The following is an 18,827-nucleotide window of genomic DNA, read 5'->3' as shown; positions in this document are numbered from 1 at the left end:
AAAAGTGGTACCTCTGCTGGCTTTGACATGTGTTATATGGAAGATCTGTTATACTTATCCATGTCTTGGCTACCCCTGCCTTGTAGCAGTAGGAACTTCCAAGAGCCCTTTTGTTTTAAGAACTCCTAGAAGGAGGTGGTACCTCTCTGCTCCCCACTATCTCCTGCATGTGTGGGATCCCTGCGGGGGCAGGGGAAAAGACCACAGCCAATCTCAGCATCATGTATATGGTTTCCCATCCACCTCTGGTCTGATGTATTGAATTAGTCGCCAGTGCACTGTCTTCCAGATTTGCCTCTGTGTTCTTTGTTACTGTACTGGATCTTGCTCTGTCTGCTCCCAGCAAGTCGTGGTTGGCCAACCAACTAACCAGAAATCGGTGTCCATCCTCCTCCCAACCTTCACCCCTCCTTTGTCGTTGAAAGAATAGAAATGAACTCTCTCCTAGCTCTTCTGCTGAAGTGGTAGGTGGGGGGTGCTCTGACCGCTGTGGTCTCTGCAGGGGGAACCGTGAGGGGCCCAGTCGAACCTCAAGTAGCCGCCAAAGCAGCACAGACAGCGAACTCAAATCCCTGGAGCCACGGCCTTGGAGCAGCACAGACTCTGATGGCTCTGTCCGGAGCATGCGGCCCCCTGTCACCAAAGCCAGCAGCTTCAGTGGAATCTCTATCCTCACCCGAGGGGACAGCATCGGGAGCAGTAAAGGTGGCAGTGCAGGAAGGATCTCCAGGCCAGGTACTCAGCTTCTGTCCTTCGTGTCATGCTCATCATTCCTTGCTTGTCTTCTGCAAAACATCAGTGATGTTTACTTCTAACAAAACACTTGTCCAGGATAGTATCCTGAAAAACTAACACAGCCCCATGAGGAAAAATTTGATTTCTTGGACCCACTGTTTTTTTAATTCCCCCCTCTGATTTTCTTTCATATCTTTTCCCCTAATTACAAACAAACAAAGTATGGGATTAGATTATTTTATCTTCATTCTGACCAAGGTTAGACATCCTTGTCAGCCCAAGTTCAGGTTATATACTAGGATGAGAATGATAATGCTCTCATTCTGTGACCTCTCAGATTATAGAGGGTTGGTAGAGCAGAAAAAACCCTTAGAGTTCAGCTATTTATAATCAGTTGGTAGCAACCAATAGGCCAGAACTGCAAGAAATGCTGTGACTGCTCCTCTAGAGCCCAGTCACTGAGAAGGAGCATATGTTCCACATGCCAGCCCTGTAACCACCTTTCAGCTCTCCTGACATTCTGTGTAACCTTCTCCATCTATTCCTCCTGTGCTCTTAGCAGGGGGTATTCAGGTCTTTATACCCAGTGGCCCTCATTTCACCCTCCTGCCTCTAAAAAATTCTTGCCTCTCATCCCAGAAGTTCTGTAGGTCTTGTCCTCAGAAGACCTCAGTAGTCGTGAAGATCTCTATTGGGTCTCTACTGCCCTTTTCTGTTATCTCCTCTCTAACCGCACTGCCTCTGCTTTTATTTGGGCCTTTGTCTTCTTTTATTTAATTATGGCACTAGCCCCCAAGCTGGTTTCCCTGCTCTATCCTTTTTAGAGTCAGTTTTCCAATCTAAAACATAGATCTTATCATGTCAGTCCTCTTTTTAAAAATGTTCATGTTTCTGTATTCCCTGTATAATAAAATCCAAATGACCTAATGCAGCATTTCTTCCTGACCCCCGCTTGCCACTTTAGTCTTGCTTCCAGATATCCTTCTTCCTCTTGCCCTCCAGCCACTTCTTGAATATGGTAATAGCTTCATCCCCTCTTGGTCTGACAAGCCTTCTTTTCATCCTTCAAATCCATTTCTCCACTCACTTCTTTAAGTGAGTTACTACTTCCTCATCTTTGCTGCCAGAGAACTTTGTTCATATCACCAATGTGACCCTTATCCTTCCTTATCAGATTGTAATTGTGTGAGTGTGCATCTCCAGTCAAAAGATCCTGTGCTGCATAAGGCCAAGGACTCACCTTTGTGTTCTCAGTTCATTATACAATGCCCAGCACACAGCAAATAGTAAAAGTATTTTATGTGAAAGGCATGCATGGCTTAGAGAGGCTGGAAATGAGAATAGTTGGGTGACAATTGTGCTTCTGTGTGTGCACAGGCAAGTGCTTGGAGAGGCAAGATTGCCCCCTCAGCAACTTTTATGAAATACCGCAAGTGGAGAAGAAATCAGAAAGAAATAAGGTCTCTTAAGGGACTAGGAATCTACACCTTTCCAGGAAGCACACGTTTATGTTTTCAGTTGTCTAGTCATGATGGACAGATTCTAGGTACTTCAGGGGAGGTGCCTTGGCAGCCTCAAATTTTGTTCAATTCCAGCATCCAGCATCGATGGGAAAGGTGTTTACTGTCCCTGGGAAGCAGAAACCTGCTAAGATGAGGATTCCCATCAGAAGGGCAGCTGAAATGCATTAGTGCTCAGGCATGGATTTTCCCAAGACTGGGGGAATGGACAGGAGGGAAGTGAGGCAAAGAAGCAGGGAAGGAGTAGAGCCCTGTGTCTCCAAGGGTGGCATGTTCATGGCTGGCGCTTACAACTCTTGATGGGTCTCCTCTTTGCCTTAGGTGTGGCGCTAGGTGCCCCAGAAGTGTGCAACCAGGTCACCTCATCCCAGTCTGTCCGGGGCCTTCTCCCTTGTACTGCCCAGCAGCAGCCACAGCAGCCACAGCAGCCGCAACTTCCTGCTCTTCCACCCACGCCTCAGCAACAGCCACCCTTGAATAATCACATGATCTCACAGGTGAGTCACCACTCAGTGTGAGCCCCCTCTGCTCCCATTCAAGAAAGCTCTGGAAGTACAGTCATGTCTGTTATGCTGTGGGTGGCAGGAAAGATCTGTTGGAGACCTGCCACTCCCTCCTCCTCGTTTCTTGTTTGTTAGTTGTGGGGAAAGAAGAGTAAGGGCAAGGGTTTGACCAAAATGCTGTTAGAGTCAGCCTGGGACTTTTTGCTTTCTGTTTCTTTTCTTCCTGAGAATTGCCAGTGGGATCTTTTACCCTGTTCCACATTTCTGCTGTACCCCATCTCCCTCTACGTCCTGTGTAATTAGCAAGACAATTTTATTCACTGTATCCATATATAGAGCTTGAAAAGATCACAGCTCCCACCATAACTGACTGTGAATGTGTTCATGTGAATGTGTTCATATTGAAACAATAACACATATGTAGGAGTTGGGGTTTGAGGAAAGGAAATATACTCAAGACCCCTGCCATATATAACCCATAAGGGACAAAACCTCCCAAAGTTGTTCTTTGTTTTCTGTGCGGTGAAAGAGCTCTGTATCCTTCTGTTGTTAGACTGATAAGAGGTTGACACCAAGTAAGGTTTTGGTGTAGTTTTATTTTTGTGAAGGTCATACAAGTCATCAGCATCAGCATTAGTCCCTATTCTAAACTAAAGCATTAATGTTCTAGGTTTTTTTTTTTTTTTTAAGATTTTACTTACTTATTCATGAGAGACAGATATATATATATAGAGAGAGAGAGGCAGAGACACAGGCAGAGGGAGAAGCAGGCTCCATGCAGGAAGCCTGACGCGGGACCTGATCCCGGGTCCCCAGGATCAAACCCTGGGCCGAAGGCGACTCTAAACCGCTGAGCCATCCAGGCTGCCCTAATGTTCTAGGTTTAAGTATCCTTAATACTCTGAGGAGAGCTATTTTGAGTGCCTCACTTATCTTTTTTTCCATGAATAGAGCTGCCCATGGGTGGAGCCCATTCTCTGTCCCAGGTTATCCTTGGTGGTGCTCTCTGCTAGTTGGGAAGCCCCTGTCTGCACTCTGCCACTGCAGTTTTTCTCATTTCACCTCCCAGGCTTCCTCACCTCTGTGCTCCGTTAGTCCAGCTTGGCCTCAGATCTGTCTCTTCTGTAGGTAACACAAGTAAATCGCAGGCATGCATTCCCCAGGAACTGGAAACTAGACTTAAGGAGCCCAGGATGGCCCAGTATTACCCCATTCTGATATTGTGGTGATCTAGGAAACCCTGCTTTGTGTCTTAATATAATCCACATGCAAATCATTCCAGGCCTTTATCTTGGTCCCTAAATCAGTTTCTCTGTAGTCGTTACTTTCATTCTTGTTCTACCATTGTCTGCCTCATTAAGTCCCATTCATATCAGCTTATATCGCTCCATACTAAAGTGTGGCATGTGTGTGTACTTTCCCTGTTTGTGTCTTCATTCAGACCTGTAAGTCGATATGACTCTCTCTCTCTCTGGCTATCTCCTGCTGTGCTTCTGTGCCTGCTTCACTTTTCTAAGGTCGCAGTATTTGAGTTTTCTAATATGTGTGTATTTTAATACAGTCTTGTTCCCTTTTCTCCCTCTTAGTCTTCATCTGGCTCCTCCTTCCCTCCATATCTAGAAACAGACAACAAGAGTGGGAGGAGAATAAAGAGATAACAGGAATAACCATTTGGGACTGAAAAAAATTTTAGGGTGTTTAGGTGACTGGCCCTGAATTCCAAACTTTTACTCAGATTTTGGCCCTGCTTCTGGATCACAAGGGTCAGCGGGTCAGTCATTGGTATTGACTGATCTCCTGCAGGATATATAGTACTAGGTTAGGCCCTGTAGTTTAGAAACAGGGAAGCATTATTCCTTACAGATTCTGTTCCCTTAGAAATTTGTAGCAAGAGCCATTTGCAGCAGGCCGGGGAATGGTGCTGGCTAAACTATGCTAAACTTTCCTTTCTTGGCAGGCCTCCACTGTCAGAGCAGACCTCCCTATCATGTGTCAGTAGAACACAGGAAACCAACGGGTGAGGCTGAGGATTAAAGGACCAATGGGTACCTTTTGCCCTATTTACCTGAGGTGACGTGGACCTCTCGAGAGGGAGGCTTCTGGGAGTCTAGTCAGCTGAGAGCCAGTTATCTAACCCGGAATTCACCAGCAGGTGGCAGTCATATCCCTTAGGGCCAGTCTTTGGCTTCCCCATGGTTTTTTGAAGTTCCCTGGCCCAGGAGTTTGAGATTCTCTGAGAACTATAGCTGAGGATAGTGGTGGGGAAATAGCACCGAGACACCTACTTTTACCATTACCCTTCCTCAGTCAGAAGAGGCCTAAGAGAGGAGCATCGTTTCTTTCCTCTTTTTTGGACTAAGAACTCAGAAATGTGAAGAAATAGGCAGCTATACCTGTGCGACCCCTTCTCCCCTGGATATAAGACCTGAAGCACAATAGATCCTCTCCCAAGAGAAAGAAGAGGATTAGGATAATAGAAAATGGGTTTAAAAAGCTACCAGCACAAGTAAATCATGCTGAGCAGCCTGGCCCAAAATCATATTTGAAATGAGACTGGCTTCCAAAAATTGGTTATGCCAGGATAGCTGGGAGTTTACTACAGGTGCTATAATGATGATATTGAGCGCTTGGTCCTCCATACCTCTAAATTTGAAAGGAGGGAGGAGAATCATACAAACGAAAAAAATGTTTGTTCAACTTCTTCATTTACCAGCTCTCTACTGTTAGAGTGGAGGAGAAAGAGTATATTCTTTCCTATGGGAACATAGGCCAAACTATGTTCCCATCCCAGCTCTGCCGTGTTAGCTGTGTGATCTGGATGTGTGATTGAATTCCTCTGAGCCTTACTATCTTCACTGCAAATACAAGTTATCACATCTCCCTATGGATTATTTTGAGTCTGTAATGAGAACCATATGTAAATGAGACAATATATATAAACGTTATTTCCCCCTCTTCCCTAGCCTCTCTCCTTTCTCCCACCCCATCTACCACCAGGGGCTACAGCTGGAGAACCAGTTCTCCAGGAGAGGTGATTGAAATGGCTGGAGGGGAAGAAAAGAGACAGAAAAAAGAACTCTCCATTAGTTGGTTTAGAACACATCATGTTCCTTATAAACAAATCTTCCTGCTTGAGGCTAGTGAAGGGACTGAAGGAACAAAAGCTACAGCAAAGCTATTTATATTTTATTCCAAATCTCTCCCTGTTTGCTCATGGGGGCATTTTTCATACTGCCCTCACAGCCTGGAGGAGCACAGAACAATCATGGAGCAGGAAGAAGTAGCTAGAACCAGGCGTGAACTGGCTGTTTGTTCCTTCTCCACCCTCAGGAGGGAGAGGATCCTTGTGAATGAGCACTTCCTCCGGGAGAGCTGTGGTGTGAAATCAGGAGCGTGGCTAGGAAAGTGAGCCAACCTTAGATGACCCCCCCCCCTCCATAGGAGTAGGAATTCCTTCTCAAGTGGGCATTCAGGAGGGTTACGATCATGCTCCCCGGGAATCGTGGGTTCAGAAAAAATGCTTTGGAAAAAGCTGTGTTTGGAACCAGGCAGGAGACATTGGGCCTGAGAGTCCTAAGATTGCTCACAACAGCTGCAGAGTTCTCAGTAGCTAACGAGGTGGAGTGCACTGCCAAGGGTCTCTCCTGATAAGGAGAGATTGCTTATTTGTTAGAGATAACGAAAGCCACAAGCTATCCTGGGCTTGCTCTCCAGTCTGCTCAGCAGCCTTGCTCTTCATGTGACATTTTTTTTTATGATTAATCTTCTTGTTCCTCCCCTTTCCCTCCCTGCCTCTGCTCCCCTGCCCCTGCCTCTCCCCATACCTCCCTTTTCTCTTCCCTGTTCCACATGTCTCTCTGCTGGTCCACAGCCAGTCCCGGCTCTGCAGCCCTCTCCGCAGTCTGTTCAGTTCTCTCCAGGCTCCTGTCCCCAAGTCCTTCTGCCAGTCTCTCCGCCCCAGCAGTACAACATGGTATAAACTCTGTTCCCCTTTTTGTCATGTCCATGTATGGCCTGTATCTGTGGTATGTCTGTGGGGTCCATCTGGGACAAAGCAATTGCACTTTTTGGATAGCCATGTTAAAAGGTATTTCTTCTAGAGCAAATGGCTAGCACAGGCTGCACTATATTCTAGTGGCCTTATCACAGCACTTCAGGCATGGAAAGATGTCTAAATGTAAGACAGAGAGTAGCACTGAGTTCCCCCTGAGTTTCAGGAGGGGGACAAAATTGGGTGTTGCTCTAACCTGGGCTCCTCGTCTCTCTCCTATGTGCATCTTTCATCTCCTCTTCTCCCCGGACATGTTTGAAGAACCCAATTTATCCTGTATAGGATGGTTTTCTGTAATTTCCTTTGAAGATAAAAACACAATTGCAGATTTCTCTGGCATCACTGGTAAAAATTTAAAATGTTCCTCTATCTTACTGTGTTATTTTATATAAAAAATAGCCACTTCTACTGCATAACACATGCTCTTTAAATTGTTTGTACCCAGACTACAAATCCTGTGAAGACCTGATTTACCTCATAGTTGATAACTTCTATCATGGTTATGAGAGCCCTGGGTGTGTGTGTGTGTGTGTGTGTGTGTGTGTGTGTGTGTGTGTGTGTGAATCACACCATCTGAGTTTTCACTAGAATCCACTCTTTGCTTCCACCTCTCATCTCCATTCTGAAAAGTTTTGGAACATGGACTTCAAAATAATCTGCAGTCCAGTCCTCTTGTCATCTCTTCCTGCTCACTAAGGTAGCAAAACAGCTAACTTGATCAGATTCCTGAAAATAAGTGAAACCACAGGAAAGCACTGTCTTTTCTTTCTACTAGTTTCTTTTTCAAAAGAATTCCTACTTAGGGGTTGCCGTGTGTGTGTGTGTGTGTGTGTGTGTGTGTGTGTGTGTGTGTGTATTACTATCCGGGAAACAGAAGGAATGAGGAAGCTAACAAATTCTGACCTATCATCATACAAGTGAGCAGCGGACCACTGTCTCTCTTGCTGCCTAGAGAAGAGGGCTGAGAGAGGAGGCAATTACAGACTAGCATGTCAGTCTCCTTGCCCTCCAGCTCAGCCACTCATCCTGGCCTCTTTCAGAGGTGAGAATTGGAAGTGGTTCCTGAAGGGCAGGAGAACTCTAGGCAAGTGTCAGAGAACAGAGGTGGAAATGACCTCGAGAGGAGGGGGTAAGGAAATAAGCAGCAGGAAGCGGAGCCCACCAGTCCCTTCACTACATAGGCAAAGCTGGGAATCCACATGAACCTAGCCATCCCTAGTCCACTCAAGGTGTTAGCTAGGTCTTTTATTATAAAAACAGCAACATAGAGCCTTTTGTATAGTTGGAGATATGAGGAAGACAGGAAATAGAGAAGGACTTAGAATCTTTTTTTTTTAATCCATTAGTTTGTCCTGTCTTTTCTACTTTTCTATATATAGAAAGTTGTGTTGTTGCTCCCATCTCTCCAGGACTAATTCTAATAAAAGTCATAGTGAAAGTGGCCATCGTTACTCATATGTGGTAAGGAGTCTGGTTCTGGAGTTGGTCTTTAAACACCTGTTCAGTTAATAACAATTTTTTTAAAGATTTTATTTTTAAATAACTCCACACCCAATGTGGAGCTTGAACTCACAACCCCAAGATCAAGAGCCACATGCTCTATAGACTGAGCCAGTCAGATGCCCCGAGTTGACAGCAGTTTCAAACACCACATGACAGAGGTTGAGGGCTAAAAGGTACCTCCCAGGGAATGGAGGCAGGAGTATCCCAAATTGGTGTCAGTAAAAAAGACTATAGAGAGGGTTGTTATTTCTGTCTGTCTATCTGTCTTTGTGTTTAAGCCAAATACAAGGCCTTGATAGGACCTGAGTCCTCAAGTCTCCCTTGCTGTCTCAACAGGCAGATGACCTCAGCAACCCCTTTGGACAAATGAGCCTTAGCCGCCAAGGTTCTACTGAAGCAGCTGACCCATCTTCAGCTCTGTTCCAGCCCCCACTTATCTCCCAGCACCCTCAGCAGACTAGCTTCATCATGGCTTCGACGGGACAGCCCCTCCCCACGTCCAACTATTCCCCTTCTAGCCATGCGCCACCTACTCAGCAAGTCCTGCCGCCCCAGGGCTATATGCAGCCCCCTCAACAGGTGAGCAGCATGAGTTCCCAGCTTAAAGCACTCATTCAGTTTGTCTGCTATTATTTTTTTTTTCTTATGATAGTCACACAGAGAGAGAGAGGGGCAGAGACACAGGCAGAGGGAGAAGCAGGCTCCATGCACCAGGAGCCCGACGTGGGATTCGATCCCGGATCTCCAGGATCGCGCCCTGGGCCAAAGGCAGGCGCTAAACCGCTGTGCCACCCAGGGATCCCGTTTGTCTGCTATTATAATCCTTCTTTCTTCCCGTAGTTTAGGTAGATCAAAGGTGATACCTATCCCCACTTCCATTTCCCCACTTTGTACTTGAGAATTGTCTTTTTAGTCAGAAGGTCATCCTTCTATATAACATAAATCATTCCCATTTTGTTTTAAACTGTATATTAGGGGCAGCCCTGGTGGATCAGTGGTTTAGTGCCTGCCTTCGGTCTGGGGTGTGATCCTGGAGACCCAGGATCAAGTCCCACGTCAGGCTCCCTGCATGGAGCCTGCTTCTCTCTCTGCCTATGTCTCTGCCTCTCTCTCTCTCTCTCTCTCTCTCTCTCATGAATAAATAAATAAAATCTGAAAAAAAACCCATATATTAATGTTCCAATTGCAGGTTCAAAATATGTCTATTTACAGATTTCTGGCCATTGACTCTGTTGCCTGCATGCATGTATTAATTGGTTGGGAGTGGGGGCGGTGGGCAGAGGGAGAGGGAGAATCTCAGGCAGACTCCATGCTGAGTGCAGAGCCCAACATAAGCTTGATCTCATGACCCTGAATCATGACCTGAGCAGAAACAAGAGTTGGATGGTTAACCAACTGAGTCACCCAGGTGCCCCAACCCTTGTGCATTTTATAGTTGGAGATGTTGGGGTTGAATTTAAGGGACCCTCTCACATATCTATTTCCTCTCACCATAGATCCAGGTTTCTTACTATCCCCCTGGACAGTATCCTAACTCCAACCAGCAATATCGACCTCTTTCTCACCCGGTGGCCTATAGCCCCCAACGTGGTCAACAGCTGCCTCAGCCATCCCAGCAGCCTGGTAAGAGGAACTGCTGGGGTAGGGAAGCAGTGACTAGGGGAAGGGCAGAGACTGGGAAAGAGAGAAGTACCTTCCTTTAAAAACAAAAAAAAGACACAGGAATGATTAGCCCCAAGAGGGACCCAGGATCTCCAGAAAAATAAAAGGTAAAATAGATGGAAGAAAATTACTGAGAGTGTGACCTCCTAAACATTGTTGAGACCATACTAATGTCTTCTCTGCCTTGCCTATCCCTAGGTTTACAGCCCATGATGCCTAACCAGCAGCAGGCGGCTTACCAAGGCATGATTGGGGTCCAGCAGCCACAGAACCAGGGCCTGCTCAGCAACCAGAGGAGCAGCATGGGGGGCCAGATGCAAGGCCTGGTGGTTCAGTACACTCCACTGCCTTCTTACCAAGTGGGTGCATTCTGCACTGGGAAAGATCACCCAGTCCTTGGGATGAGGAAAAGGAAGACAGTCTCCCACGTCATCCAGTGTGACAACTCCAACACTAAAATACTGTTCACTTTCCCCCTAGAATTTGTATGTGTTTTTTCTCCTGAGATAAAGCCCAGAGAGTTGGAGAAGATTATCTTTAATTAAATTGTTTGGTCTTTATACAGCCATGCAAATGAGTATATGGCCCAGAAAAGTAGGATCTAAAGGAAATCAGGATCATTTCCCTACATCAGAATGTTCAAAGGAGGTGTTTGGAGAAGAGAGAAGTACAGATAGCTCTGTATACATTTTCTTTAGGCAGAGGAGGAGAGTAGGAGGAGTGTGTAAAGGAAGGGAATGAAGTCAGTGTCCTGGTCTAGTGATGACTTACTTGGCCATTCTTTGGATGAGCTCATTGGGAGTATAAGTGGTCATTATCTTCTCATCTCTACCCAGGTCCCAGTGGGTAATGACTCGCAAAATGTGGTCCAGCCGCCTTTCCAGCAACCCATGCTGGTCCCTGCGAGCCAGTCTGTGCAAGGGGGCCTCCCCACAGGGGGCGTACCAGTGTACTACAGTGTGATCCCACCGGCTCAGCAGAATGGTACGAGGTGAGGACTCCCAGAGAGTCGGGGCACATTTCCCATAGACCTTCAGGAACTTTCCACTGACCTAAGAAAAGAAAGGCAGGGGTAAAGATTCCAGTGGTACCCTAAAACAGGTAGAATATGAAGGAGGTCATTCTTCTTTTCTCCTTGGTGTGTTGACATTTAAATAAGAGCTCAACAAAAAAAATTTCTGCTTCAGAGACAGAGGCTGTATGATGTCCCCCATTTTTTTTTATCAGTGGGATTTAGAACCATAGTTCTAAACACGCACACACACACGGCAACCCCTAAGATAGAGACTGTTCATCATTAAAAGAAGTTTGGAGTATATATATGTAATTTTTTCTGTGTACTTTATATTCATGGATGAATCTCAGATGGTCTATTTCTATATGTCTATTTCTATATATATCTTAGTATAGGTAGTAGCTGATAGAATTTTAGAGGTAGAAGCCACCTTAGAAATATTTAGTCTACTCCCCTCGTTTCATTTTTCTCCCTTCTTTTACAAATGAGAAAATTCCAGCTAGGGAGATTAAGAAATTTACTCAAAGTCAACCAGCTAGTTAGAATTAGACCTGGAACTGGAAGTCAGGTCTGGGCCTACTTGTATGTATTTCTGTGTGTTTCTCTCAGTGTCTGTGTTTACTTCTTTTTGTGTGTATTTCTCCCCGTTATCTTGAGTATTGGGGGGTGTTCACCCTTTGACTTTAGGTAACGCTGTTTGCCATTGCATAAATATCCTGAATCAGACACCTCCTTAGTTATTTTTTTTAAGATTTTATTTATTTATTCATGAGACACATACACACACAGAGGTGCAGAGACACAGGCAGAGGGAGAAGCAGGCTCCATGCAGGGAGCCTGACGGGGGACTCATCCTGGGTCTCCAGGATCACACCCTGGGCTGAAGGCGGGCTAAACCGCTGAGCCACCCGGGCTGCCTTCCTTAGTTCTTTTTACCCATCTCTCTCTAGCACTGTGTGTCTGTTTCTGGCACTTTGTGTTTCTCAGAGAGTGTGTATGTGTATATGCATGTGTGCACGTGTATGTGTCTGGTGTTTCCACACTGTTGGAAAGAGCATGTGTCACTAACATTCCATCTGTAGCACTGATTAGCAGCTTTCTAATTGAAAGATGATCAAGTACAAATATATATAATTAACTTTGAACTGATGAGTGATTTTAGAAATTGCATGGCAAATTGGTCTGGGAATGACTGGCTGCTGCCTCTGCTTCCCACAGGGGAGGCCTGGGAAGCAGCAGCTGTTTGCCAGGAGCTGTGCTCCTCCCTCTGATACTTTAACACTACTCTCTTCATCCCCCAGCCCTTCCGTGGGGTTTCTGCAACCTCCCGGCTCTGAGCAGTACCAGATGCCTCAGTCTCCCTCTCCCTGCAGCCCACCACAGATGCCACAGCAGTACTCAGGTAAGAGGACTTGGGAGGTCTTGGGTACCGGCATGCACAAACACTGCTGGAAGACTTGTGCTCTAGAGCTGGGAACAACAAAAGAGTTAGTTCAGGGATTGGCTCTGTCCCCAGCTATAAGGCCGCCACAAGGAAAGACCAGTCCTGATGGTGTTTTCCAGAGGTGCTGAGGTTGACCTGTTGAGAGGTGAGGCTGGTTGTCCTATCTCCATTCCTGGGAAGCATCCTTCATTGGGTTCTTTGTTTTCTTTCTTTGTTTTTTTGCTTTTTTTTTTTTCCTCCCTGAATCCAGCATTACAGTCACTACTCCCATGCCTTTGAGACACAAAGTGCTTACTTCTGTCTCCTGCCCTCATTTTTCCTACAGACAGCTTTACTTTTCTGTTGGGAGTGTAAGGGAGGCTGATAAAATGCTTTTTAAGTCATATTTTAGATTTGTTTGGCAGTTTTTCTTATGTGCTCACATACATTGTGTCATTCTAATTCTCAACCACAACTCTATGAAGACAAGATTTAAGACTCAAAGAGGATAAATGACTTGCCTGAGGTCATGATCCTAGACCTTGAACTTGGGTCTTTTGCCTTTTCATAACCCATGCTACATGCTCAATATCACACTTTCAACAAGTCTCTGTACTCTATTCCTTTCCTTCCAGTGGAAAATAAATGGATATCATGTTCAATAGCTAAAGGAAGGGCAACTGTTAGGTGAATAGGCTGGTGCCATGCAGCCTCTCATTTTCTGCCTTTGCCAGTAATTCTCCCAACATCCCAAGTACAGGTACCCTTGTTTGTTGCCCTTTTCCCCCACCTTGACACAGCATTACACTGCAGCTAAAGCAACTTCAGGGGTTCTCTGGTGGGGGAAGGGGAGACGTGGCTTAGTGCAGCCTCCAACCATCCCCACTCGTCCATTGTGGGAATATCAGAGTGCCCTCTTCTGGTGAGAGGGAAGTATTTTGACAGTTTTCCATTTTAGAAATAAGATTTTCACCTAAGTTTTTGCACCATCCATGTTAGATGCTGTGGAGTGGATTCCAGAATTAGTCTCGCTCATAAGACATGATCAGTTACCTTCAAGGAATAATGACTTCTGCCTTCTTTCAGATCGAACATGGTTCTCTCATAGGCTGAGGTTTTAAATTCAATAGCCTTTTACCCTTTATTACATTACTAGTTTCTCTAGTTGTTTCTCCTAGTGTCCGCCAGGGGCACTTGACCTGAAATTCCCAGCGGGATATGGAAATTGTAGAAGCCAGCTCCAAGAACCGCTGTAGCCTCTGGTGGTGCTTGCTACTGCAGGGCATTTTCTCTTGTTTGTTAAAACAACTGTGTGCATGTGCATATGGGTATGCTTGTATGTGCATTTTTATATGAATCCTTAGTGGTATCTTAGTATATGTACTGGGTCTCTGGGGTTGTATCTCTTCATCTTCAAATACAAATTCTTTGAATCAGAAACAAAGCAAGTAAGAAGAATTTTTTTACTATCTACTCTGGACTTAGTGCTAGGTTAAGCAAACTGGAACAGCTATTATTCTGAAAGTTGGCAGCACTAGATATCTGGGCTGGTATTGGAAGGAGGTCATCTGTGCTCTTCCCAAATCAACAGAAATGGAAGAAGCCCTCTTCATCATCTGGTTCCCTTACTTCTTTGGAATTTCCTGTTACATGTCCTTTCTTCCAGGCTGCCCTGATTGATTCTAGGCCTCTCTAACTGATCCCTTGTACTCTTCCTAGGTGATGGAACCCTCTGTTCCACCCATGTCATCTAAGAGACCATATTCACCTTATCATTGATTTCAAAACTCTTCAATCTCAGCTTATGGAAATATAAGAGGAGCTGGAAGAAAAGAAGTGCTGCTTCTTCCTTCCTTTCCAGTTTACCCTTTACTGGGAAGATAGAAAGCCAGCATAGCCCACAAGGACTGCTATGTCACCTTCAGAGGACAGTCACCCGCCCTTCTCCCATGTAGCAACATGGTCACTTTTCCAAAAATAAAGGCAGGGATTAAGATTGGCTGTTCCTGGAACAACTGTTCTGGCTTATTAATACATTTTTGTAGTTGTCCAGTTTACTCCCAGGCCTGGACCTTAATTCCTCCGCTGTGATATTAGACAGCACTATCTCGTCAGGAAACACTTTTCTTCCCACTAAGATGATGGCCCATAGGTCCCTTGAGGTTTCTCCAGAGGTGCTTTTTGGGGAGGATGCACACAGACCTGAAATGGCTGGGATACATATACACAGACTCCCAACTCACAGTGACACAGCACCATGGCCAGAGTAAGGTATATACAGAAATAGCCTCTCACATACTTACTGGCTCATTTTGTAGCTGAGGGGATTCCAAAGCTGAAAGTAACTCTTTTCTCTCCCACTCCCTGAAGATATTCCTCTCCTTCACCAAAAAAGGGGAAAAACACTAAGATACTGTTGGATTGTATCCTGTTCTAATATGAGAAAGATGCCTGTGGATATTCTTTCTCTGGACGTTCCTTTCCATAGATTTGATTCCTGGTGGTAAGGAAGAAGCTTTATCAGTCTTCTACCTCAGTGATTTAAAAAAAAAAAAAAAAAAAAAACTAAACAAAAACCAATTCTGCTAGACATAAATGTCATCTGTTTGTATTTATGCGGTTTGCTCTGCCCAATCGACCTTTCTGCCCAGGTTTAATGATGCCACTTAAAAAGCCATTCACACATCCCCTCTCCTTTCAGAGCTTTCAGGCTGAAATTGATTTCCTTATTCAGCCCCCCTCTCCCCCTTCCCACTTCAACCCAGGCTCCTCCCCCAACCTGATTATGTGAAAGTGCTGTCACTGGGGTGGTTTTTCTCTTCTCTTCTCTTCTCTTCTCTTCTCTTTCTTTCTTTCTTTCTTTCTTTCTTTCTTTCTTTCTTTCTTTCTTTCTTTCTTTCTTTCTTTCTTTCTTTCTTTCTTTCTTTCTTTCTTTCTTTCTTTCTTTCTTTTCTTCTTTTCTTTCCCCCCCTTTTTTTTTTTATTGCCATGTCCATTAAGAAGTAGCGACAGTTCAGCTGTTAACGGATGCCACCTGCTTTTGGCTTGAGGAAGAGAAGCATAAAAATCAGCTCATCAGCCTAGTGCTCTGTGTCCTGGCTGAGTGAAGGAACAATGCTCCAGGCCAGTGGGGGAGGGCTCAGTGTGGGGAGGACTAATGCTGGGACTGAAAACCCTGGCTTTGTTTTTGTCAAGATTAGAGAAAATAATATGAGGACTTTGTTGTCATTCCCCCTCCCCTTGAGCCCTCTAATAGCTCCTTATGGCTCATGTTGGTATTAGAAAGAGCTTCCACTGCCTTGCTTATGCCCACACCCTACACACTCACATGTCCCCCCCTACTCTTTCCTGGCCTGAGGCACTAGCTTCAGATTATGAGCTGCCTTCTAGAAAGCTGTAGATTTGATTATTTTTGCGTTGGCCCCCTCAGGTAGCAATGAGGTGTTTGAATAAGGTCAATTGCAATTTTGTTGGTGGAGGATGTTGGAGCAGGTGGGGCTCTTAGGATGGGGAAAGAAAATGCCCAGAGCAACTATAGTAAGGGGGGGAGTTGTTAAATGCATGACACTCCACAACTGTTCGATTTTCTGGTGGCCCTTCTACAAGCCACGCTGATGAATACCCTGTCCCCTGTGGCAGAGGATGGGGAGAGGCGAGCCTGTCGCTCTGAGTATTTGTGCTCTCTGATTAGATGAACCCAGAGGGTGGGGGCCACAAATTGACTGGAGAACAGGGTATGACAGATGCTGTGTCTCCTGAGCTGCTCTCTCCAGCCTCCCGCCGCTTCTTTTCCTTGCCTTTGACCGATGCTACCTGAGAAAAGCAATCATAGTCACTTCCCAGCATGACTGGTGCCCAGGGCAGAGGCTGCAACATTTCCCGTCACAGGAAGCAATGTGACGGCGGCAGCAGTGGCAACCTCAGAGCACTGAGCCATGAAAACGGCAGCATTGCAGCAGGCTTTCAAGCTGGCCACCCCCAGTCCCGTCCTCTCCCACCGCACACACATGAACTCAGCCTGTCCCCAACAGAAATACAGCCTGAGAGGTCAAGAGCAAACTCTCAGGCTGGACAGTCCCCTATGGGGAAGCAGAGCTCCTGCCCATCCCTCCCAGCAGGAACTGTCATTCAGTCCGCTTCTCCATGATCCCTTACCTTGCTTTTCACCATGAGGAAGATTCAGGGTTTAATGTTCTTCCACACTGAACTCTTTGCTTCCCGCAGATTGTGGGAGGGTAAGGCTACCCATGGTTGTCTGTGCTAAAACCTCAGGATCACTTCCAGTCAGTCACCTGAATCTGTCAGCAAAAACTTGAGAGTCTGACCTCCACTCCATTCCCCTAGTCACTGCTCTAATTCAGAACCTCCTCGTTCTTTTTCGGTGGCTTTCTAATTTATCTTCCTGCCTCTGGTCCCTCCCTTCCTTCAGCCATTTTACATCAGCCACTTGAGTTAGCTCTCTGAACACCTGCGGGATTAAGACGCTTACTAGAATGTGGTTCAAACTCTGACATCAGCTGTTTGCTTAATATGTGACTTCCTGATAGACTGTCCATCCCATAGGGGCAAGGACCACTTTTGTTTGTTGTACACACAGTGCCCAGCATAGGAGGAACTGGCACATAGTAAATGTTCAATAAATGTTGAATAAATGAATAAACATATCTCATCTCCCACTTCCGCTACATAAACCCTGTGCCTTAGCACCTCCAATTATTTGTCATTTCCTGAAAGTGACATACAGCTCTGTGCCATTCCCAATCCAAGTGCTTCCTGGCCTGGCTTAGGGAACCTGTGTGCATGAGTCTTCTCCAGAGCAACCAGAGATCAGTGATCTCTGACCAGTCATTACCAGAAAAGCCTGCACGTGCCTGCAGCCCTGGCCCAAGCCCCAGACTGGGACGTGTACCATGCCCAGACGTTTAAGCAATCTGACCTGGGCATTTGGTAATACCCGATTTTGACAAAATGGAGTAGTTTTCTGCCAAGCGTACCAAAGTACTCCTCGCCAGGTGAAGGCCAGGGGAGCATTGGCATCTGGGACCCATGTCTCAAACTTTCACTGGTTTGAGGAGAGGGGAGTAAGAAACTAAATCAGCAACTATCTCAGATTCTTGGCAGGACACAGTTTAAGTGACCCTGAGGCTAACGGGTAGGTTTGCTTACTGGTTTTCACACTCAGGGTTAGTTGGAAGGTCAAAATATAGTTTGAATTCACAACTAACCCCTTTCTTCCTGCCACTCAGGAGTGTCACCTTCTGGACCAGGCGTGGTGGTCATGCAGCTGAATGTCCCTAATGGACCCCAGCCCCCCCAGAACCCATCCATGGTCCAGTGGAGTCACTGTAAATATTACAGCATGGACCAGCGTGGGCAGAAACCTGGAGACCTATACAATCCTGACAGTAGCCCCCAGGTGAGTCCTGCAACCCAGCGTTGTCTTAGCAAGGAGAAGACCAGATTCTTCTCAGGGAATCATCTTTGCCATTGACCGAACAGCCTCTTCTGTGTGTCTTTCCCTGGGCACTCTTCAGGGAGAATCATAAGAAATAGAGGAGAGCATCTTTTTTCAAGGAACCCAAAATCTAAGGAAGACAGACTTGAAAATGCCAAGAGAATACTTAAAACACTATGTCAAAAAGTGGCTGTTAAATTAATACAAATTGGGGCACCTAGGTGGCTCATCTGACCCCCCTTGATTTCCACTCAGGTCATGATCTCAGGTTCATGAGGTCGAACCCCACATGGGGCTCTGAACTCAGTGAGGAGTCTGCTTGAGATTCTTTCCTCCTCTCCCCCTCCCTCTGCTCCTCCTTCTGCTCCTCCCCGACCCAACTCCTCCCCATGCATACTCTCTCTCTTTAAAATAAATCTTGGGCAGCCCTGGTGGCTCAGTGGTTTAGTGCCGCCTTCAGCCCAGGGTGTGATCCTGGAGACCTAGGATCAAGTCCCATGTCAGGCTCCCTGCATAGAGCCTGCTTCTCCCTCTGCCTGTGTCTCTGCACCTCTCTCTCTCTCTCTCTCTCTCTCTCTCATGAATGAATAAATAAAATATTTAAAAATAAATAAATAAATATTTTAGATTAATTAATTAATACAGATTAAGTAGGGACTAAGGGGGCTGTTGGAAGGAACAATCTGACTTTGACAGAGTTCTGCAAGGGAAGTGTTCTGAGCAAGGTGAATTCTAAGCCAAGCCATAGGAACATCCAGAGAATCATTTTTGGTGTGTATGATGCGTGCTCCTCTCTCCCACAGGCCAACACTCAAATGAGCAGCAGCCCCGTCACATCTCCTACCCAGTCTCCAGCACCCTCTCCTGTCACCAGCCTCAGCAGTGTCTGCACAGGACTCAGTCCCCTTCCTGTCCTCACACAGTTCCCCCGGCCTGGGGGTCCAGCACAGGGTAAGGGGT

General features: G+C 45.9%; 1 protein-coding gene across 50 annotated transcripts in view; it reads left to right on the top strand.

Moving 5' to 3' along the window:
- R3HDM2 (R3H domain containing 2) overlaps positions 1–18,827 on the top strand; it is a 155,641-nt gene that overhangs the window by 132,928 nt on the left and 3,886 nt on the right. For 37 of the 50 annotated variants that reach the window (XM_072741807.1, XM_072741798.1, XM_072741793.1 and 34 more), the window contains 10 exons: positions 503–735; positions 2,577–2,752; positions 6,630–6,731; positions 8,649–8,891; positions 9,809–9,935; positions 10,173–10,333; positions 10,811–10,965; positions 12,291–12,391; positions 17,659–17,828; positions 18,671–18,818. In XM_072741807.1, the coding sequence (XP_072597908.1) occupies positions 503–735; positions 2,577–2,752; positions 6,630–6,731; positions 8,649–8,891; positions 9,809–9,935; positions 10,173–10,333; positions 10,811–10,965; positions 12,291–12,391; positions 17,659–17,828; positions 18,671–18,818 (1,616 nt within the window). The remainder of the gene's footprint in view (positions 1–502; positions 736–2,576; positions 2,753–6,629; positions 6,732–8,648; positions 8,892–9,808; positions 9,936–10,172; positions 10,334–10,810; positions 10,966–12,290; positions 12,392–17,658; positions 17,829–18,670; positions 18,819–18,827) is intronic. The other 13 variants (XM_072741813.1, XM_072741811.1, XM_072741801.1 and 10 more) reach the window with 1 other exon arrangement.

Source organism: Vulpes vulpes, chromosome 16, assembly GCF_048418805.1.
Source record: "Vulpes vulpes isolate BD-2025 chromosome 16, VulVul3, whole genome shotgun sequence".
NCBI classification, from domain to species: domain Eukaryota; kingdom Metazoa; phylum Chordata; class Mammalia; order Carnivora; family Canidae; genus Vulpes; species Vulpes vulpes.
Note: the sequence above shows the minus strand (reverse complement) of the source record. Positions and strands in the feature narration are given on the sequence as shown.